This window comes from Malaclemys terrapin, chromosome 25, assembly GCF_027887155.1.
Source record: "Malaclemys terrapin pileata isolate rMalTer1 chromosome 25, rMalTer1.hap1, whole genome shotgun sequence".
In the NCBI taxonomy this organism is placed as follows: domain Eukaryota; kingdom Metazoa; phylum Chordata; order Testudines; family Emydidae; genus Malaclemys; species Malaclemys terrapin.
In genome coordinates, this window is record NC_071529.1 from 7,093,681 (window position 1) to 7,116,671 (window position 22,991).

Here is a 22,991-nt window from a genome sequence, read left to right on the forward strand (position 1 = left end):
CTGGGGACTGTAGGTGACAGCTAGTGGCATTCTGTTACTTTCTTTGTTGGGCCAGTCCTGGAGTAGGTGACTTCTGGGTACCCTTCTGACTCTGTCTGCTGCTAAGCTCCCTGGTCACTGTTCCATCGCTCTCCGGCAGTTGCCCATAGTGACGTGCTTAGAGATGGTAATGTGTGGGTAGAGGTTGGTGTCTTTTGAATGGCTTCTGGTGTCTGTCTCTCAGGCATGCTGTAAAACAGGCAAAAAGCCTCTCTGGTTCACAAGTGTTGCTGGGGGTTACGGATTGTCTGGGCCCATACTGTGGTGAGGTCATAATCACATGGTCTAATGCCCATGGCTGAGCAGGGTTGGGAGCCGGTGAGTTGAATGAAGCTTGTGGCGATTACTACTTCCTGGGCATCCCGAAGTTGATTGTGCTTTTTTACGCTACCTCTTGCACAACAATGGGGACTTAAGACACTAGTCAGTCAGGGTGGGGCAGTACCGAGGCCATATTTCAGGTGTGTCACGGCAGGTTTAGCTGCTTGGCAGAAGCCCCAGTGAGATCGGTATCTCATGGGGGGGAAGTCAAGGCTCCAGAGAGCTCGGAGTACCTCATGATTCTGGATGCAAGTTACAGAGCTGATGGCCCCGATCCATGAGGTGAGGTAGCTGGGAAAGAACAGGGAAACTAGCTCTTAGTCCCCCCCACCCCTTATCTAGCCCCATTGCCCGTAAAATCTGAGCACCTCCCAGGCATTAATATATTTTCTCTCATGACCCCCCTCGTGAGGGAGGAGAGTGCCATTATCCCCATTGTACAGATGGGGAAATGGAGGCACAAAGCAGCTAAGTGCTTGCATAGCAGCGCATCACTCAGGGGTTCCTTCCTGAGTCTGTATAGTGGCCTTCCTCTTGCCACCCTCCTCCTTAAAGCTGTCTCCGGTCCCAAGCTCTGGGATCAAAGGAGGTTTAAAGTAGGAGGGAGGAGAAGAGCCTCTGACCCTCTCTGCATGTTTGTCTTACACCCCAGAGAAACCTCAGACGACCTTTGGCCCCATCTCTGAGACCAATATGACTCTGAAATCCCTGCCGAAGAAGATGATGTTGAAACCCCTGCCAAAAAAGACCAGCGGGTGAGTGTGGAGGTGTCCGGGCTGCCATCGCCATGGATTGCCAGGTCTTCTGAGCAGGATCCCTGCCTTCACTCCTGCCAGTAAAACACCCAGTACGCTTGGTGCAGTAATCAGCATTAATTACCCTTTTTTCCAGCTGAAGGAGCTGGCTCCGTTGGACTCGCCCGTGCCCCCCTGTGGCTGTAATACCATGTGTGTGTAACTGAGTTTCTGTCTTTCTTTTTCTTCTTGTTTTTATCAAAAATATAAACACATAACGAAACAAAACATATATAAATACACGCACCAGATAGAAATAATCTCTCAGAACAAAATTTAACCTTCATTATTTGCAAAACCTGGCGGGGGCAGGGAACCCTGAACTCATCCAGGTCATGCAGGGCATCAGTTAGTAAAGTGACTAATTAGATAAATGAGAACATAATCTATGAATAACAGGAACTAATATATATTCAACTGCAAAAGTATGCAATCATTTCATGTGTGACCAGACAGCCTCATACTTTTCCCAAGTGTTTCTATTAGACAGAGTCATTTTTTCCATTAATGCAGTAGGAGGGAGGTCACTAAGCCAGTCTGTAAATAAAGGAGGAATTGCAGATTTCCATTTCTCAAAATTAACTCTTTTGGCCACTAAAATAGTGACTGCAATCCATTTCTTACTGGTAACACCAACTCATTCATCATCCCTCAAATACACAGGGTTGGAGAAGGAAAGAGACCATGTAAAGTTTTTGAGAGAGCACTGAATATGGAGTTCCAGAACATGTGCATTTCTGGACAGATATAGAAGATGTGCGAAAGGTTGGCACGTGGCTGTTTGCATATCCAGTATTCGCTGTGCGTTGCCTTAAACACATGATCTGGAATCCAGTCCTGCCTGTTTAATATCTTGTTCTGGAAGAATCACAAGGATAAAGAACTTGAAGTATCTTGTGCATTAATACAGATAGCCTTTATTCTCACAACGGAAACCTGGGAGGATACGTTCGTTTTCCCATTTTCCTTTGAGACTGAGATTGAGAGGGTACCGCAAAGCATTAAGCCATCTAAGTAATTCCTACAAAATGACGTTTGTTTCCATATTTCTTAATATCCTCTTCTAGAGGTGAAAGAGTTGAAAAGGACCAATTGTCCCCTATTCTGGCATGAATCCTTGAGCACAGCTGCTGAGAGAGGAACCTGTGGAACAGTAAAAGCGGATATTTGTTACATGTTTAATCGAAGGAGGCCAGTCTATCATCTTGTGTTATATCTTTAATTTTGGTTAATCCTTTTTCTATCCAAATTGTCTTAAGCATGGAGTTGGCCTTGATCCTGATGCATGGGTTATCCCATAGTGGTACGAGAAGAGAATTAGTAAGCTCGGATGCTGTGATCATCGTAGTGCATTGCAGGATGCTCCATGTAGATGCAAAGATTGGACTTTTCCCTAAGGCCGTGGGTAGCCTCTTAAGGTATATAAAAGAAGAGAGGGAACCAAATGGCACAGCTAAGCTTTTTTCTGTCTCAAACCAGGCCGGTGTGCAGAGCATATATAATAGGACGCATTTGGAATGCTAGATAATATAGCTACAGATCTGGCAACCCCAAACCTCCAGTTGCCCGCTATTTTTAAGGGTCTTGTGTGACAAGTGAGGCTGGTTTTTATCTCGTATAAATTGCAGGATAAGCCTATTTATTTGAGCAAAGAGTGAGGGAGAGACCTTGAAAGACAACAGGCTAATGATATACAATCAATATATGGCAGATATTCATTCTGGCTATTTCTATTTTCCCCAGTAAGGATATAGGGAGGAGACGCCACCTCCCTACATCCTTGGACAGTTGTTTTTATATGTAGTCCATATTTATAGAAACAATTTGGGGAAGATTAGGACAAAACACCTAAATAAGTTATTTCCTTGCATCTTGGAAATGGAAAATGCTGAGACTGAGAAGGATCTGGTCTTTTGGATACATTCGTTGCTTGTGATTTATTCCAGTTATTGCAAAAAACAGAGGTCTCCAGAAATGTAAGCTACACTCTATAATGATGAGATTAATGAGGAGGGATTCTTCAATAGTACAAAAATGTCATCAGCATATAAACTGATTTTGTATTCTTTCCTGTTTATAATCACACCTTCAGTGACTGCGGACATTGCCAGTGGCTCAAGAGAGAGATAAAAAAGGAGAGGCAAGAGGGGACAGCCCTGTTGTGTCCCTCTTTCTAGCTGAAATATGGGAGAAATAATTCCATTCGTCGATAGTGCAGTGAGGGGAGAGTGGTATAATACACTCAGCCAATTCAGGAATAGTGATCCAAATCCGATTTTTTTTAGGACAGCTATTAGATGAGGCCATTCAACCCTATCAAAGGCCTTCTCTGCATCTATTCTCAGCAGCCAGGCTTCCTTTCAGGAAACTACCCTGATCTGCGTGTGTAATTGATGGGATGTGGCTGCTAAAATTTTTGCAATTGGTTTGCAATCTGTGTTGAATAGAGATATGGGACAGAAGTTGACACCGTTGTGACCATCCTTGTTCTTCTTTAATATGAAAGTAATTAAAGCAGTTTTCGTGTTCTGAAACATGGTTCTCTTTTGGAATGTTTCAGTGAAGACCTTTGAAAGAATAGAAGAGAGCTGATTACAGAATGTTTTGTAGAAATCTGCCAGAAAGGCAGCCATCCATCCCAGGGGCCTTGCTGGAGTTCATGGTTTTTTGTAGCCTGTTCAGTTTCTGGTGTTGAGAAAGCTTTGCCCATAAACAACACTTGTTCTGAAGTTAGGGTATTAAAAGGCAGGTCTTCAATTAAATGATCCAATTGATTAGAGTCTGATTGGTTGTCTGATTTATATAAAGCTTGATAGAATTGCTTACATTGATTATTTATATCTGTTGGTTCCAGGATGGCCCTCCCGTCTTCTTGTAATAAGGAAGAAATGTTGTTGTTGGCTAGTTCCATCTTAAATCTTCTGGCAAGTGGCTTACCTGCATTATCTCCCCAATCATAATACCTTTGTTTTACCCTGTTGAGTGTAAATTTGAACTTGGCTGGATAAGCGTTCATTATATTTATATGTGGCATTGATAATGTGGGAGGTTTTCATTATTTGGGTCCGTCTTGTGTGTTTTCTCCAACTCAACTATTTCCTTGGCCGAAAAGTCTAGTAACTTGAGTCCTTCTCTCTTCTTTTGGGAGGCCTCCCTTAGGCATTCACCCCTTACAGCACCTTTCAGAGCTTCCCAAACGATGTATCTGAGGTAACCGAGTGCTTATTTTCTTGTATGAAGTGAGAGATGACACAATCAGCTGTGCAATTACATTTTGCATCTTTTAGTAGCAGTGTGTTCAGCTTCCAGCGAAGACTTTAATGAGGTGTAACCAGCATCTATGGTAAGTATAAATGGAGCCTGATCTGAAATTATCAATAGTGCTTCCAGGCATGCTGGAATCCGTTCTGAAGACACAAGAAAAATTCAATTCTAGAGTCAGAAGAATGTACTGCAGATAAATACGTATATTCATGCTCCTTGGAGTGTCTTAGTCTCCATACCCTTTTAAATCAAGTTCATTCATTAGTAACGAGGGTTGCCCTATTGTGCTTTGAGGGCTGGGTCTCATGTAATTGGATTTGTCCAGACATCTGTCTAGCATAGTATTCCAATTGCCTCCCAGTATTACAGGAGTGTCTTTCTTATTAGAAAGAATGTCTGCAATGTCTTTGAAAAATTTAGAATTACCTCCACTTGGATTGCAAAGGCTTCCTAGAACAAACTTTTTTGAGTTGAACCATCTTCAGGAAGAACATTTCTTTCTTCAGGATCAAACCAAGACTGTATACATTGAAAAGTTAATACTATTATGAATTAAGATGGATGTGCTTCTGCTCTTAGAATTCAGTGATGAATGATACTCTCAACCTCCCCACATCTTCTTGATTCTGTTGGCATCTGTTTCTGCTAGATGAGTTTCCTGCAATAATGCTACCTGGCACTTTTTTTGATCCGAGATGTCACAGGATTTTATTTCTTTTGGAAAGTGGATTAAGTCCCCTCACATTCCAGGAGCATGCTCTAAGAAAATTCATGGCAAAATTTAAAAGACATATTAAGATATAAAACCTGATTCTAAAGATACATATTTCCCCATTGATATTGTAAAACCCTATCTTTATACATATTAGACACTGGTTAGTTTTAAATTAATTTATGCCTTCAAGTGAGCCTCTAAGTGTGTAAGGTATACAAAAAGATCTGTAGTTAACTATCATGTGTCTTACAAATATACGTTGGAACAGAAAACAACAAAAAGTAAGACTTAAAATAAGCCAGAATGGGCAACTTCAGATCCGGATGGCTTCAGTTCTCTCTCTCCTCCCCTCCCTATATTATCTAATAATATCCTAAACATCTCTAAATGCATATTTTAAGTCAAATCTTACCCTGTCAATATCATTGGGTATTCTAAGAACATGTATAATGTATTCCTACCTACAGAAGTTTTGATGTATAGTTACGTATGCATATATATATATACAGACTCATCATATGAAAATGTACAATTGGTTTGGTAAATCCAATACAAATTAGTACAAAATCTAAATATGAAAACTACAACATAAAAAAAGTTTCATATTCATAGTATGTCAAATGCCCTGCACAAATTGAATAACTAGTACTATTTAAGGTTAGGTTATAGTCTGTTTTACATGTCAGGAATATTGACTGTTCCACCAGGGACTTGTGGTTACCCTAACACGACCCATCAGAGGCAAAGCTAGTGAAGAGATTCTGTCTAGCAGTGCAAGCTGTGATGATTTGTGCAGATAATGCTTCAGGCAGTAGATGGGGCTATATCCCCCAGCTTAGTGTTAAACAGTTACTCTGTGCATTGCGTTGCTATACGTTCGTTATTGCTCCGTTTTAAAGGCGACCAACTGAAGAGTTCAGCCTACCTAGTTACTTGCTAGGAATTGCAAGTTTGTGTAAGTGACTATTATCATGTCTACAGGGATACCTAGAAAAACAAACTGATTTTTAAACTTGTTGAGGTTCGCTTTGTACTGAATCCATGGGGAAGGTGAATGGGTACTGGATGCTGTATCCGATGTTGGTCCCCCTCAAGATTTGCTTTATGCCATTGAATGCAGCCCTCTTTCTGTTAAAGAAGTCAGGGGAAAGAGATTTTGTGGCCTTTGTACATAAGGTTTTCAGCTTTCCTAGCGGCATTTATTAACGTTCGTTTATCATTGAACTTCAGCGGCTTGAAGACGATGGGCTTGGGCTTGTCGGATTCCCACCGTCTAGTACCAGGCATTCGATGAGCCCTTTCAACGTCTAATGGGGGAAGCTGAGGGTGGATTTTAAATATGCCAGGGACCAGCTTCTGAAGAAAGCTGATAATATCCACCTTCTCCAGACCCTCAGCAATGCCCAACAGGTGACGTTTGTTTCTTCAAGTTCTCTTTTCTAAGTCATCCTGGTTTTCTTCCAGTTTGTCTAGTCTAAGCTTTGAGGAGGCCATTTCTTCTTTAAATTCACTGGTTTCAAGGGCAGCCTTTGGCAGCTAATTTTCCAAGTGAGCCATATGGGGATTTTGCATCACACACCTCTTTAGAGAGGCCATGGATATCTTTGGAGATTGAATCCAGGTGGCCTGTGAGGAATTCTTTCAGTGTCGCGATATCCTGGGCTAGGTTCTGGTGTGGCTGCTTGGGTGATGCAGGTTGAGGTCTTTTACTGCTTCTCATTTATTCATTGGGATCCATATTCAGCAGTTTGAAGTTTATCCAGGGGATGAATTTAACCTTTTATGGCAGAAACTTATTGCCAGTTTGCTAGGAGAGTAATGATTAGAGACGAATTGATGCGAGGAGATCATCTTCCTCACAGATATCATGTGATCTTGGAATGTCATTCTTTCTAACACTATAACTTGGCAAAGCTGAGGCTCCCCAAATCAGCTACCTCCCCACCGGTGCTTTCTCCCCACTGCTTTCCAGGGGAGGAGAGGGAGCAGGCTCAGGGGTGGGTGCCCAGCAATGGCAGAGTTAAAGGTTAATGGCTTGGTTTTTCCCAGGAGCTGAGTACCCACATTTCCTATGGGAGACTCAGCCCTTTGGGGAGCTCAGCCCGTAAATGCCAAAGTCATTGTGCAGCCCTGAGGAAGTTGAGGAGATTGCATAAGAGGGCAGAATCAGACCCTAGAAGTGTCTCCAGAATGACCCCACAGCATCTCAGTGGTGTTCACATCTGTGTACAACTGATGTGAGAGCAGAATCAGATAATAAACTCTTCTCTGTTAAATTAATGCAACCCCTCTGAAGTCAATAGGGTTGCACCAGTGTAGCTGAGAGACGTTTGGCCCCCTGCATCATATCCTGCCCTGAATCCATGCGCTCAGCTGCTGTTCCATCAACAGGAGCTGCACATCTGCAGAGGAGTGTCGGTTTGCATCTTTTAATTGTCCTTCTTTCTTCTTGAATGTTGTATGGCAGGGAGTTATCTGGCATCCTCCTAGACAAGAATAAGTGCAAAGCAGTAAAGAATCTGACCAGGGACCAACTAGAAGGTAATGATGCCCCAGTTATGTTTTTCACCTTGAAAGGCAGGCTGACAAAAAGACTGTTCAAGGTTTATTCTTTAGCTTGTTAAATCCTTATTATTTCTACTGCAGTAGCAACTGCGGGGACAGCCCCCACCTGAGGTCAGGCCCCCCTTGTGCTGGACGCTGTACAGACCCAATCCCTGCCCCGAACACCTTACAATCGCAACTGACCAGACAGACAAAGGAAGTAGGGCTGTCAAGCGATTAAAAAAATTAATTGTGATTAATCGTGTGATTTTTAAAAAGTAATTGCGATTAATTGCATGATTAATCGCACTGTTAAACAATAATAGAATACCATTTATTTAAATATTTTTACATTTTCAAATATATTGATTTCAATTACAACACAGATTAAAAATGTACAGTGCTCACTTGGACTGTAAAAAAACAAAAGAAACAGTATTTTTCAATTCACCTCATACAAGTGCTGTAGTGCAATCTCTTTATCGTGAAAGTACAACTTAGAAATGTAGAATTATGTACAAAAAAACTGCATTCAAAAACAAAACAATGTAAAACTTTAGCGCCTACAAGTCCACTCAGTCCTACTTCTTGTTCAGCCAATTGCTTAGACAGACAAGTTTGTTTACATTTGCAGGAGATAATGCTGCCCACTGAAAGTGAGAACAGGCATTCGCATGGCACTGTTGTGGCCGGCGTTGCAAGATATTTACTTGCCAGATGCGCTAAAGATTCATATGTCTCTTCATGCTTCGACCACCATTCCAGAGGACATGCGTCCATGCTGATGACGGGTTCTGCTCGATAACGATCCAAAGCAGTGCGGACTGACGCATGTTCATTTTCATCATCTGAGTCAGATGCCACCAGCAGAAGGTTGATTTTCTTTTTTGGTGGTTCGGGATCTGTAGTTTCCACATCAGAGTGTTGCTCTTTTAAGACTTTTGAAAGCATGCTCCACACCTCGTCCCTCTCAGATTTTGGAAGGCACTTCAGATTCTTAAACCTTGGGTCGAGTGCTGTAGCTACCTTTAGAAATCTCACATTGGTGCCTTCTTTGCATTTTGTCAAATCTGCAGTGAAAGTGTTTTTAAAATGAACAACATGTGCTGGGTCATCATCCGAGACTGCTATAACATGAAATATATGGCAGAATGCGGGTAAAACAGAGCAGGAGACCTACAATTCTCCCCCACGGAGTTCAGTCACAAATTTAATGAATGCATTATTTTTTTAACAAGTGTCATCAGCATGGATGCATGTCCTCTGGAATGGTGGCCGAAGCATGAAGGGGCATACGAATGTTTAGCATATCTGGCACATAAATATCTTGCAATGCCGGCTACAAAAGTGCCATGCAAATGCCTGTTCACACTTTCAGGTGACATTGTAAATAAGAAGTGGGCAGCATTATCTCCTGTAAATGTAAACAAACTCGTTTGTCTTAGCAGTTGGCTGAACAAGAAGTAGGACTGAGTGGACTTGTAGGCGCTAAAGTTTTACATGGTTTTGTTTTTGAGTGCAGTTATGTAACAAAAAAAATCTACATTTGTAAATTGCAGAGATTGCACTGCAGTACTTGTATGAGGTGAATTGAAAAATACAATTTCTTTTGTTTGTCATTTTCCCAGTGCAAATATTTGTAATAAAAAAAAATATAAAGTGAGCACTATATACTTTGTATTCTGTGTTGTAATTGAAATCAAGATATTTGAAAATATAGAAAAACATCCAAAAATATTTAATAAATTTCAATTGGTATGTCTATTGTTTAACAGGGCAATTAATTGTGATTAATTTTTTTAATTGCGGCTACTTTTTTTGAGTTAATCGTGTGAGTTAACTGCGATTAATCGACAGCCCTAAAAGGAAGTGTCACTCCCTCTTTTGCAGATAGGGGACTAAGGCACAGAGGGAATAAGTGAATTCGCACAGGAAACCTGTGGCAGAGCTAGGAGTCACACGAGTCCCATAACCACAAGATCCTCTTGCCTTTCCTCTGGTTCCATGATTCTCTTACCATATTGTTTCATTGACCTGGGTAGAATCTTTGGCATAAAAAAAAAAGCCCTAGGCATTATGCCCCTTGGTTTCCAAAGAGCGTAGTACATGAAGTTCGTACATCCCACCTGACGTAACTGGTGGTACTTTCCCTACATGCCCACAGCTTTCCACCAGGCCTACAGTTTCTTCAGTAAGGACGCAGATGGCAGTATTGACCTGCAAGGCTTGGAGACGACTGCAAAGAAGCTGGGGATTAGTTTAACCGAACAAGAGGCCTACGACGAGCTGACATATGCTGATGTGGACGGTGAGTGTAAACAATCATCCCAGGTTTAGTCCACAGTGGTACGTTCCAAGGGTCTGTGTTTGTGAGTGTGTGGCGTTGTGCTCCCTTGGTGCCATGCTGCTTGCTGCCTGGCAGAGGTTTGTGGTAACTCCAGCCGGAGCAATGGAGTGCCTGGTCTGTTACGAAGTGAGAGACCAGCTCAGTGTGAAAGCAGGGCTCTTACAGGGGAAATGGGCAAAGTGGTGGGCGGGGGGGGGGGGCAGCTGTGCATAGGGCTAGCTCCAGGATGGGCGGGGAGTGCACTAGGCTGGCAACATGCTGATCTAAAGGGGTAGGGGCCAAGGGGGGATGGGACTATGCCCCGCCTCCTCATCAGGCAGCACCGTGAAGGGCACCATGTGAATGGGTGATGGGAGAGGAGGGATAGCTCAGTGGTTTGAGCATTGGCCTCCTAAACCCAGGGTTGTGAGTTCAATCCTTGAGGGGGCCATTTAGGGATCTGGAGCAAAAATCTGTCTGGGGATTGGTCCTGCTTTGAGCAGGGGGTTGGACTCGATGACCTCCTGAGGTCCCTTCCAACCCTGATATTCTATGAGTTTGCCCAGCAGCTGTGCCAGCCCTCTCAAGAGGAATCCTGGCTGAGTCCACAAGAATTCTTCCTTGGGCTGCCCTGACACTCTAACCAGTTGGTGTACAGCAGACACCATTAGCACACATCTCTCGCACACACATGAGGAGCCCGGATTAGAAGCAGAGTCTTTCTGCTCCCACAACCGCCCTTCTGCAAGTCTCCAAAGCAAGTCCCTCTGTGACAACACTGACTCATACTTACAAGACCCCTCCTCAGCTCTTTCTAATGCAGCCAGTGGCTTAAAGCCACATTTGGGCCCAAAATGTATTGGTCCCTTTGGTTGATCCGGGTTTCAAACTGGGATTCACTAAGGTTTTCTCCTCTTGTAGTCCTTCCCCCCTGCCCTCCCATGCACACAGGTCAGAAGCAGGCCAGCCATACAGCCATCACTAGGGCCCTACCAAATTCACGGTCCATTTTGGTCAATTTCATGGGATTTTAAAAATTGTAAATTTCATAATTTCAGCTATTTAAATCTGAAATTTCACAGTGTTGTAATTGTAGGGCTCCTGACCCAAAAAGGAAGTGTGTGGGGGGGGGGGGTCGCAAAGTTATTGTAAGGGGGGTTGTAGTACTGCTACCCTTACTTCTGCGCTGCTGGCCGCGCCGCTGCCTTCAGAGCTGGGCAGCTGGAGAGCGGCGGCTGCTGGCAGGAACCCAGCTCTGAAGGCAGATCTGCTGCCAGCAGCAGCGCACAAGTTAGGATGGCATTATATGGTATTGCCACCCTTACTTCTGCGCTGCTGCCTGCAGAGTTGGGCCCTCAGTCGGCAGCCGCCACTCTCCGGCCGCCCAGCTCTGTAGGCAGCAGCGCAGAAGTAAGGGTGGCAATACCACGAACCCCCTAAAATAACCTTGTGACCCCCCCCACCCCCCGCAACTCCCTTTTGGGTCAGGACCCGCAATTTGAGAAACACTGGTCTCCGTGTGAAATCTGTACAGTATAGGGTAGAAGCACACACAAGACCAGATTTCATGGGGGGACACCAGATTTCACGGTCCATGACACGTTTTTTGGTAGGGCCCTAGCTCTCACTCTCTGACACAGGCTCCCGTGAGCAGCATGGCCTCGGAACTTAGACAGACCCATGCTGATGACAACCAGTGGAGTGGGGAGGTATTATGCACTTGTCTAGCGTGGATCTTAGCAACAAAGCCCCTTCTCCACCAGCACTCAGGGGAAGGCGGCTGTAGCCAACCTGGCCTGGAGTAGGCCCATTACTACCCTGTCCCTGGGGTGAAAGGCGCTTGATCAGTGGGAAATGCTGTTTACCTTGCAGGAGATGGGAAAGTGAACTTCTCTGATTTTCTGACCATTGTCACCGACAACAAGCGCTTCATCCAGGCTGTAGGTGAGTGCGGTGAACCCAGCTCAGCCAATGGGATTGGCCACGGTGTCCCCCAGCGATGTCAGTGTGTGGCCAGAGAACCCCACTTACCTAGAGGCATCGGTGTTACCTGAACCTTGGGGCGATCTGGAGTTCACATGACGTGGACTCCGACATCAGCATCTGGGGTCCCCCAAAGAATGAGCTCGCGCAGCAGCTGGCCCCCGTTCGAAACAGCTGTACAAAGCCTTGACAGTCCAGCTCAGGGGGAGGAGGCCGCTGCAGAGTGCCAGGCTGAGACCTGGGGGCACAGAGAAGAGTGCAGGCACTGGCACAGCTCCCCAAGGTAGCCTGGCTCATGGAAGGGGACTGATGACGGGGAGCCCAGGAACCACAGGGCATATAAGCGGCGTTCAGATAGCCAGGGTGAAGTCAGTCAACGCTGTGCTCCACATACTCAGGCTGAGATACTCTGCCTGGAACACCGGGACCAAATCTGCCTCTTCCAAAGCGGAGGGGGAGCAGCATTCTCTGGAGATACTATGCTTCCTTGGGCGATGGGAGAGGGCAGTGAGAAGTACCCCTTGCCCCAGTGCACCAGGCAGGAGACATGCCCCCACACACGCGTACACCATTCTGTGCCCAGAGGAAACCTTGTTGGAGGTCACTGGTGCTGACTGCGGGCTCTGAAGCAGATGGGTTGGTGGGGTGGGCGCTCTGATTGACGTGCATCTCCTCCCCAGCCCCCGAGAAAGGCAGCCTGGAGGACTTTGATTCCATCGACGCCACGGGAATCCTGCTCTTTGAGGTCCTGTCAAAGCTGGTGGAAATGTCGGCTCTGCCCCGGAAGTCCATGCTTGAAATAGTCAGGTGAGTGCTAAAAGCTCTAGCAAGGTCTCCAAAGAGGGGAAAGGAGATCTCCGTTTCATATGGGTACATCTACACTACAGGGGGGAGTCGATTTAAGATACGCAAATTCAGCTACGTGAATAGCGTAGCTGAATTCGACGTATCGCAGCCGACTTACCCCGTTGTGAGGACGGCGGCAAAATCGACTTCTGCGGCTTTCCGTCGGCGGCGCTTACTACCACCTCCGCTGGTGGAGTAAGAGCGCCGATTCGGGGATCGATTGTTGCGTCCCAACGGGACGCGATAAATCGATCCCCGAGAGGTCGATTTCTACCCGCCGATTCAGGCGGGTAGTGTAGACCTAGCCATAGGCTCGGCGGAGTCAAACAGCAGGCTCAGGGCCAGACTTACAAAGGTATTTAAGCACCTAAAAATGCAGATAGGCACCTAATGGGGTTAACAAAAGCATCTAGGTGAGTTAGGCCCCTACTTTGATTGGAAGTCAATTGGAATTGGGCCTCTAACTCACTTAGGCGCCTAGTGGAATTTACAGTAGTGGTTATCTGCATCTTTCTGTACTTAAATACCTTTGTAAATCTGGCCCCAGTTCTTTAGGCACATAAGTGAGCAGTGTACCTGTGTAGACAAGGCCAGCCATATAAATGAGGACAAAACAGGGCCCTGTAGATATATTTCATACCTCCTCCCTCCCTGTAGTGGGGGCCGACCTCTGGGCTAAATCAGAATTGCCAACCTATCTTTAAAGGTGACTTGCAAAGAAAAAGAAGTGCTGTGGTTTGCTTCCTTATGGTGAGTAGAGAAGGCCTGGAAAAGATTTTATCACCCTTAGGAGTACAGTTGTCAAGTCTTGCCTTTCCAGGTCTGGTTGGAGAACTCGGAGGTATGATCTCAGAGCTTTCTCTGCCCTTTATCAGCAGGGCGGGGAGCTGAATCCTTAAGACAGAGAGCCCTTCTCCCAAGTGTTTTAAGATGCTTTGAAAAACAAGGGCGCTAGACTCGGTTACTCTTCCTCTCAATGAACCGTATCTTCCACCCAGGGGCGGCTCTATGTTTTTTGCCGCCCCAAGCACGGCAGTCAGGTGGCTTTTGGCAGCACGCCTGCGGGCGGTCCGCTTGTCACGCAGATTCGGCGGCATGCCTGCGAGAGGTCCTCCGGTCCCGCGCCTTCAGCGTCCCCACCGCCGAAGCCGCGGGACCAGTGGACCTCCCGCAGGCATGCTGCCAAAGGCTGCCCCACTGCCACCATCACAGCGACCGGCAGGCCGCCCCCCGCGACTTGCCGCCCCAGGCACGCGCTTGCTTCGCTGGTGCCTGGAGCCGCCCCTGCTTCTACCATGAGCAGTCTTACTGAAATCAACAGGGTACAGTGCTATTCAGTGTGCACCAGGGTATCCCAATGGGATCCAAAGAGTAGAAATCCCTTCCTTCTCAAAGTGAATCAGGATTCAGTTTCTGGATATTGCAGGTACCATAATCCAACCAGTTCTCTAGCTGTCCACAGAGTCTCCAAGGAGACATAAGGGCTGAATTTATGCTAAAGTTTTAAAAAAAATTAAAAATTTCAAATCCTCCCCAGCCTCCTCTATGCAACATAAAGCAGGAAAAGGACACAATTCCCCTCCCCGCTTTGCTAGCCCCCGTTAAAGAAGGTGAAAAAGGCTGTTCGCTGGTTATAGCTGTCCTGGGTGTAGAGTGTTTGGTGACACTGCGCCATCTTTCGTCTTCTAGTTACTACCGGCAGAAGTTCCTGGTGTCCACTGGCAGGAGGGCCTGGATAGATGCTGGCAGCTTAATGGACCATGGGAAGGGGCTCCACACGCTCCGAAAAGCCCCAACTCCTCAGAGAGGCAGAGTCACTCCTATGTCTGCCTTTGCGGGTGCTGCCCGCATCTCAGTGATGAATGACAAAGAGCTGGAAGCCTACGTGGAAACCCTCAGGGGTAAGAACTGCACGTGGCTGTTGTGTGTCTGAGTGGGAATTTCAGTGGAGGTGCCAAAGAGGCAGAAGGCCCATTTGGGGGTCACAGCTATTCACTACAGCATCCTGTGTCCGTTGCCAGTAAGGAGAAGTCCTCTCTCCCTACCAGACTTTTGGGCTTTGGATCAGGGCCGAAGTTAGCAAATCTTTTTTGCTACCTGCACCCACCCACTGCTTGGACTCCTCAAAGACATGTAGTGAAAGTGCAAGACGCCTGGGTTCTCTTCCCAGCTGTGCCACAGACTCATTGGGTGATCTTGGGCAAATCACTTCAGATTTATAGAAGTAGCCACTGATTTGGGATGCCTCCAAGCCAGGACTAGAACCCAGATTTGCCAGTTCCAGATCACTTATTTGAGTAATCAAATGGGAAGGATGGTACTCTTCCAGGCTCCACCCACAAAATAAGCTCCACCCCCATGAATCACCAGACTGACACCTTTCAAATGATCAAAATATGATCATCTGTTCTCTGAGCTGCATTGGGCACCTTGAACTTAGTTCTTCCCTCAGTGGGACTTGAATATACCTCTGGGCTCTGATAGGCTCCTTAGATTTGCTTCTTTCTTGATTGGTTAAAAAAAAAAAAGGAGTCATCTCTCCCAGATGCCACCCATTGATGGCACCAAAATGGGAAGTCACTCACAGTAAATTGTGTAGATCTCCTTTCTTACATGAGGAATGAAATAGTTGACACATATATTATCAGCACTGTCACCATGTAGAATAAATATAAAATGGGAGAATTAAAGTTAGCTTAAGGTTGGTTAAAGAAATATGGGTTGTAAAGAAAGGCCTTGAAAGTAAAGAGTTATAAGGCCCGATGGAATGAAGTAGGGAGGGCGTCTGGTTCAAAGAATAACTAATGAGATAAGGGGAAGTTTCTGAAAAGGCTTCTGACCAGTACGGGTGACTGGTTTTAAATAAGACAAAAAGAATCTGTTTTTAAAAGAGCCAACATGGCCCTTCCCACCCCACATACCAGTGTTATCTCAAAAAATAGGGCCTATGTTAACCCAGGTACAAAGGAAAAACTGTGTCAGCAAGAAGGATGGGAAAAGATAAGGAGGAAAGGCCTTGGGGAGAAAGGAGGTTGTAATCTTATCTGGATTAAGACTGGAAATAAGGGTGAACTGTCTCCAGTTGGCTTTTACCTGAAGTCAGTAATTGGCAATGACATCACTCGTTTTTTAAAGTGTATAAAAAAGGTAAACTCTTCAAGGGTTCATTGCTAATACCTGCCTGACCACATTGGAGCAAACCAAGATGGGTCTAAGCACCCTTGGGTGTTAGCCCATTTGTAAGTATCTTGATCAAATGTTTATAAATGTTTTGTTACATTCGGATGTAGTCAATTGCTTATTATTTAGGCTTTGTAGACGTGTTTAGAGCAATTGTATAAGTACCTTTTGGCCTCTGGATTTAATAAAGCAATTTATGATTAAATTAGTGTCATGATAATATCCTGCGTAAATAATAATTCCAACACACAAGGGAACCTTCAATAACTGTTTGGTTCTTCTTGGTGGCTGCTCGGTGTATAACAGCTCATGGGCTACCAAGGAGTCCATCTCTAGTTCTTAAGACCTATGGCTAAGACTTTCAAAGGTGGCCTCTAATTTTGGATGTCTCCGTTTATGGTTTCCCAACTTTAGACACTTGTGGGTTGATTATTCTGAGGTGCTGAGCACCCACAACTCTTTGCCTACAGCTGGAATAGTGGGGGCTCAACACTTCTGAAAATTAGGTACTAGATCTGGGCACCCAAAATCAGAGGCTACTGGCCCATATTTTCCATGTGTTTTACGGAAAGTAAGGTACAAAAAAGGAGGAAAAGTGAATAGGGGAGATCTCAGAATGTGTAGTCCTGTCTTGTTGGATTGGTCATAGAATGGGAGAGCCAAGGGCTAGAAAACAGATGGTGGGTACTGTGTCCAATTAGTGATATCCATTCTTTTCTTTTCTTTCCCCTTTGCTAGCAAGCAGTGTCCCCTCTGACAGTCCTTATGCTCAGGTACCCATCTTCCCATTGCTTCCCAACCGGAATGGAATGACAATACCGAAGCCAAAAAAAGACTTGCAGAAGCTGGAGATGCAGAGAAGGAAAGAGCCTATATCGTCGTTTGAAAACCATTTTTTCCATAAAAGAAACTGGCTCCGTGAGGCAAGATAAGGAAACAGTTAATCTATGTAATAACAGATGACACACAAGGGCGGGTCTGAGTAGTTGTGCTGTAGATTCTTCCCCATTGAAATGTGTGGGGTTAGCACACATCCCTTCAACGCTTACATTCCCTTGGACTCAATGGGTCAAATTCAGTGATGTCAACGGGGTGTGACTCTGCGTAACCCTGGAGTCATCTAAGGTGATGTAATATACACATTGAGGGTGACGGAAGGAAGTGTAAATTACACAAACTTAACTTCCTTTTAGATCTTTTTAGACTCATCTCTGAATGTGGCCACCGGAAAATTGTTCCCAGAAATGTTCTTGAAATGAATCTATGAATGCTGCATCGTTTAACCTACAGTTGGTGCAGCTGGCAAACTGTGGCTGTATATATGTTCGAGATTACATAAAGTGGGGAATGCTGGTGGTTTGTATACCTGGCATTCACCAGAGGTAAAATGGATAGAATAGCTCTCCCCTTTGCAGCCCAGAAAGCCCAATACCTCTGGGTGACTATTCCAGGTAAGACAGGGATACACTTTTACAGGGAAGCAAATAGCCTTGATTTCTCTTAAACATGTTAGGCTGGTTGAAAAGGGTGTGGGTTTGATTCCTGTCCTAAAAGCTTTGAGGCAGGAGATTCTGGCTGAATTCCCCCATGTTCCCAGCTGACACAGATGTAAAGAATATATGATAACATGATAGCCTGATGGATTGTCTTGGTGGGATGATTAAAGGAATGAACCCTACCACGAATGCAGCAGAAGAGACCAGCTGTCTGTCCCACAAAACAGCCTTGGTTTTTCAATCTCAAGATATGACCAAGTGACCCAGACCACACAAGACACTTAATGAGGATGTCTACTTTCTCTGTTGTCCTCCACAACACACACCCTGAGATGTGTGGACACCTGATGGGAAATCATGGCTGTGCGTGACAACGCTGAAAGATCTTTTCCGAGCAGCAGGCTGTGTTTCCTCCTCTTGGGGACAGTCCTGGAGCAGAACAGTACTGAAAGTAGATAGGCCAAACCCTGCTCTTGTATATTGCAGTGTAAATCTAGACTAGTAACTTCATTGACTTCAATGGAGTGAGTCTGGATTTACACCGGTGTAACTGAGAGCAGAATTTTGCCTTGTACATATACTCTGGTAGCCTTCCATTGCTGAGCTAGGGCTAATCAGATCTCACGCTTCAGCCTGACTGCTGCAGGAAGGGATTTCCCCAAATGTGCGACACTAAACAACTGGCCAGGTGCATTAGAGAGGGGTTTGTTGTCCCTGAAAGCTAGGGTTACCATACGTCCGGATTTTCCCGGACATGTCCGGCTTTTGGGGGCTCAAATCCCCGTCCGGGGGGAAATCCCCAAAAGCCGGGCATGTCCGGGAAAATCGGGAGGCTCGGCCGGGGCCTCTTTGTCCGGGGCCGGGGGCATGGTGCCGGGCCGGGCTGGGCGCGGGGCCGGGCCCGGGAGCCGGGGAGTGAGCCGGGGGGTGCGCCGGGCCGGGAGCCGGGGTCAGGAGCCAGGGTCGGGGAGTGAGCCGGGGGGTGCGCCGGGCCGGGAGCCGGGGTCGGGGAGTGAGCCGGGGGGTGTGCCGGGCCGGGAGCCGGGGTCGGGGAGTGAGCCGGGCCGGGAGCCGGGGTCGGGGAGTGAGCCGGGGTCGGGGGGTGCGCCGGGGTCGGGGAGTGAGCCGGGCCGGGAGCCGGGGTCGGGGGGTGCGCCGGGCCGGGAGCCGGGGTCGGGAGCCGGGGTCGGGGAGTGAGCCGGGGGGTGCGCCGGGCCGGGAGCCGGGGTCGGGGAGTGAGCCGGGGGGTGTGCCGGGCCGGGAGCCGGGGTCGGGGAGTGAGCCGGGCCGGGAGCCGGGGTCGGGGGGTGCGCCGGGGTCGGGGAGTGAGCCGGGCCGGGAGCCGGGGTCGGGGCGTGAGCCGGGCCGGGAGCCGGGGTCGGGGAGTGAGCCGGGGTCGGGGGGTGAGCCGGGCCGGGAGCCGGGGTCGGGGGGTGCGCCGGGGTCGGGGGGTGCGCCGGGCCGGGAGCCGGGGTCGGGGAGCCGGGGGGTGCGCCGGGCCGGGAGCCGGGCCCGTGGGGCTGGGAGCCGGGAGCCGGGCCCGCGGGGGGTGGTCGGTCGGGGCCGGCACCCCAGGGCCCGAGCCGACCCAGGCTGGAGCCGCCGGGGGGGCCAGCCTGGGCCGCGCCTCCTCCCCCCCGCTCCCCTTACCTGCTTCAGGCTTCCCGTGAATCAAATGTTCGCGGGAAGCAGGGGAGGGGGCGGAGACTTTGGGAGGGGGCGGAGTTGGGGCGGGGCCGGGGCCCCGGGGAGTGTCCTCCATTTGGAGGCACAAAATATGGTAACCCTACTGAAAGCAGTAGGTCACAGCCACTGCCTGAGGCAAGAGGCCTGTCTTGATGGACCATTGGTAAAGCCTCTCTTTCTGTCTTTTTCAATCAGGCAACTGCGTTCAAACCTCCTGATTACTTCAGAGACCGGAAAACCTCCCTTAGTCTCGGCCCTCACTTGATGGAGAGGCGACACCGTTTGACTATAGAAGACCTGCGTGAGATACGACTAGATGTGAGTACAAAATCTACCACCCCTTCCAAAGAATTCCTCCCTCCTTTGTCTCTGGTAGTTTAGGAGATAACCAGTTTGACACTCCATCAGATCCTCGCCAATCAAACACACTCTTCTTCCAAGGACTGGCTGGCTCACGGCATTAGGAATGGGGTATGGCGGTGTTTCCCAAACTTGGGATGCCGCTTGTGTAGGGAAAGCCTCTGGCGGGCTGGGCCGGTTTGTGTACCTGCCCCGTCCACAGGTCCGGCCGATCGTGGCTCCCACTGGCCGTGGTTCGCTGCTCCAGGCCAATGGGAGCTGCTGGAAGTGGCAGCCAGTATGTCCTTCAGCCCATGCCGCTTCCAGCAGCTCCCATTGGCCTGGAGCAGCGAACCGTGGCCAGTGGGAACTACGATCAGCCGAACCTGTGGACACGGCAGGTAAACAAACTGGCCCGGCCAGCCAAGGGCTTTCCCTACACAACCGGTGTCTCAAGTTTGGGAAACACTGGGCTATGGGGGCCCTTTCATCTCCAGGGCACTACTTTGGATGCCGACTGGGTTGCTAGCGATGAAAAGATGGCTCTTTTGTGGTCTTTATAAAAAGAGTTCAGTCCTGGTGAACAGGGGCCACGTCACACGAACCAGCATCCATCCCAGCTGGCCTCGTTGTTTCCCCTTTTTGGAGGTCAAAAGAGATGGCCATGGCCACCTAATGCTACCCTTTCACCTAGCAGCCATCCGATCAGGGCAGGAGTGAGGGGCAGCATACGGACGTTTGCATTGCCACACTGCCCCTACTGTAGAGAAAGGACTTCAGCTCCCAGTGTTGTCAATCTGACCCCTTCCAGACGGAGAGTAAAATGTCTCTCTGGAGTTGCTCCATTTTGCTTGTTGAAACATAAAGCTGCTTAGTATATGGCACAAATTCAGATCTGATGTAAGCAAATGCAACTGAAACTGCTGGGCGTGTGAAGTGCTCAGCGTCTCTGAAAATCAGACCCCTTTTATAGGGACTTCATTTTACGTACTCAGATTGGAAACTCTTGTCCTGAGGTCCTCACTGCTCTGCATGAACATTAAAGATTCCATCTGCTATTTTCTGTAACAGTTAGAGGAGCTGACCCAGTCTACTTGGTCAAGACTTCCCTCCCCTCAAATTGTTTGCACGTTTTCAGCCTGATTGCTGCCCTCTGCCCCCAGAGGTGGCTGGATTTCAGTGGTGCTTTGAAGCCCTTTGAGACAAAAGATGTTACAGAAATGTATGATTATCAGTAACCCAAATAGTACAAATTAGTGGGTTGCTGGTGCTCCATACCCCTGTTCCACCCTGATTGTCACCTGGCAACCATTCTTCCTCTCCCAGAGGCATATGCAAGGGTTAGGAGCAGCGAGTACAAATACCATTGGATATTACCACTTAGATACAGTAGCACGAGGATGGGGACCTTAGAAATATTGAAGGAACTAGGGTATATGCACAACCCTTTATAACACAGTGACTGTAGTTACACTGAAGTTCCAGTGTAATTACAAGGTGTAACCCATACAATTAACTTTCTGGTGAAAGGATTTTAACTAAGCATCTGTATTACTTCATGCAGTTCCTTGAAATGACTATGAAGTATGAAACCAAAGGGAAAATAATAAATAAGTCAGTTAATCTTTCCGTTACATAAATTGGTGACACACCCCTACCTTGATATAACGCGACCCGATATAACGTGAATTTGGATATAACGCGGTAAAGCAGCGCTCCGGGGGAGCAGGGCTGCACACTCGGTGGATCAAAGCAAGTTCAATATAATGCGGTTTCACCTATAACGCAGTAAGATTTTTTGGCTCCCGAGGACAGCGTTCTATCGAGGTAGAGGTGTATTTACTGGCATCTACTTGCAGTCAGTGCATGATAAAGGGCATCCAGGATCTTTTTTTTGACAACCTCACACCTCCCATCTGTCAGACTTCTGCAGTAGCTGGTTTCCATTTGGGTACAGATCTGGTTCCATGCTACACTGCGGCCTCTTTCAACCTCCATCTCTTCTCCATAGGTGAAAAGGGTAACTGAAATGTACAAGGAGGGGATGGCACTCAAGGAGAGGAACAGGATGCTGAGACTGTGGCGGAGGTTGCACGGTGGGCAGATTGGGCTGGAGTCAGGGAACCACAGCTTCTACCACACTTTCTCCACCTACTCCTGGTCATGGAACGCTCGCCAAGAGCTGGTGACACCCAACGAACTTCAGCAGTACGATAACAAACTGTACCGCAGAGAACATTCCTCAGCCCGCTCCGATGACAGCGAAGTCAAGGGTGGGATAAGGAAAGGAAAAGAAAGGAAATGAGAAGAAAGAGCCATATTGCTCCATTTTCTTAACATCACTGTTGACTACTGTCCTCCTTCACATCCCATTATTTTTCCCTAGAACAGTCTCAGGCTCTTACACAGGTCACACTGTCTGAGGGTAGGAAAGAACTGTTTCCCCTTTGCATACTGGCTAATACGATGAGAATTAAAAGAGAAACATGTTTTTCTTCTACCGGTCTCCGCTCTTTCTCTATAACAATCACTGGATTCAGGAATATCACTATAGGGATTTCACAGCAGGATAAATTTGGGGGAGAGGTATCAAGATTCCTCTATTCTATTCCTAGCTCTGCCACTGACTTTCTGTTCCTTGGTTTTCCCATCTCTGAAATGGGGCTTATACTTACCTCAGAGGGAGGGAAGCTGCAGGGAGTTTAATGACTGATTACTAGGGCTGTTGATTAATTGCAGTTAACTCATGCGATTAACTCAAAAAACTTAACTGCAATTAAAAAAATTAATTGAAATGATCGCACTGCTAAACAATAGAATACCCACTGAAATTTATTAAATATTTTTGGATGTTTTCCTACATTTTCAAATATATTGATTTCAATTGCAACACAAATACAACGTGTACAGGGCTCACTTTAGACTATTTTTTATTACAAATATTTGCACTGGGAAAATAAGTTGTATTTTTCAATTCATCTCCTACAAGTACTGAAGTACAAACTCTTTGTCATGAAAGTGCAATTTACAAATGGAGATTTTTTTTTTTTTTTGTTACATAAACAACAAGGAGTCTGGTGCCACCTTAAAGACTAACAGATTTATTTGGGCATAAGCTTTTGTGGGTAAAAACCTCACTTCTATCTACTTTTTGTAGATACAGACTAACATGGCTACCCCTTGATACTTTTGTTGCATAACTGCACTCAAAACAATGTAAAACTTTAGAGCCTACAAGTCCACTCGGTCCTACTTCTGGTTCAGCCAATTGCTCAGACAAACAAGTTTGGTTACATTTGCAGAAGATAATGCTGCCCGCTTCGTGTTTACAATGTCACCAGAAAGCGAGAACAGGCATTTGCATGGCAGGGTTGTAGCCGGCGTTACAAGATATTTACATGCTAGATGTGCTAAATTTTCATATGTCCCTTCGTGCTTCTGCCAGCCTTTCAGGGGAC

The 22,991-nt window shown here is 46.9% G+C and overlaps 1 protein-coding gene across 1 annotated transcript; it reads left to right on the plus strand.

Annotated features, from left to right (window-relative positions):
* Positions 1 to 1,053: 1,053 nt before the first annotated feature.
* EFCAB3 (EF-hand calcium binding domain 3) lies at positions 1,054 to 21,951 on the plus strand. Its single transcript, XM_054014695.1, has 9 exons — positions 1,054 to 1,115; positions 7,601 to 7,674; positions 9,842 to 9,985; positions 11,876 to 11,947; positions 12,667 to 12,793; positions 14,522 to 14,733; positions 16,751 to 16,935; positions 19,390 to 19,512; positions 21,545 to 21,951. The coding sequence occupies exons 1-9, from the start codon at positions 1,054 to 1,056 to the stop codon at positions 21,836 to 21,838; spliced, it is 1,293 nt and encodes a 430-aa protein (XP_053870670.1). The 3' UTR covers positions 21,839 to 21,951.
* Positions 21,952 to 22,991: the final 1,040 nt, after the last annotated feature.

Excerpts from the sequence above, each read along its gene's own strand:
- EFCAB3 (XM_054014695.1), top strand. The coding sequence starts at position 1,054 with ATGACTCTGAAATCCCTGCCGAAGAAGATGATGTTGAAACCCCTGCCA. Across the intron at positions 9,986-11,875 it reads GACATATGCTGATGTGGACG|GAGATGGGAAAGTGAACTTC; the intron begins GTGAGTGTAAAC and ends TTTACCTTGCAG. Across the intron at positions 12,794-14,521 it reads TCCATGCTTGAAATAGTCAG|TTACTACCGGCAGAAGTTCC; the intron begins GTGAGTGCTAAA and ends TTCGTCTTCTAG.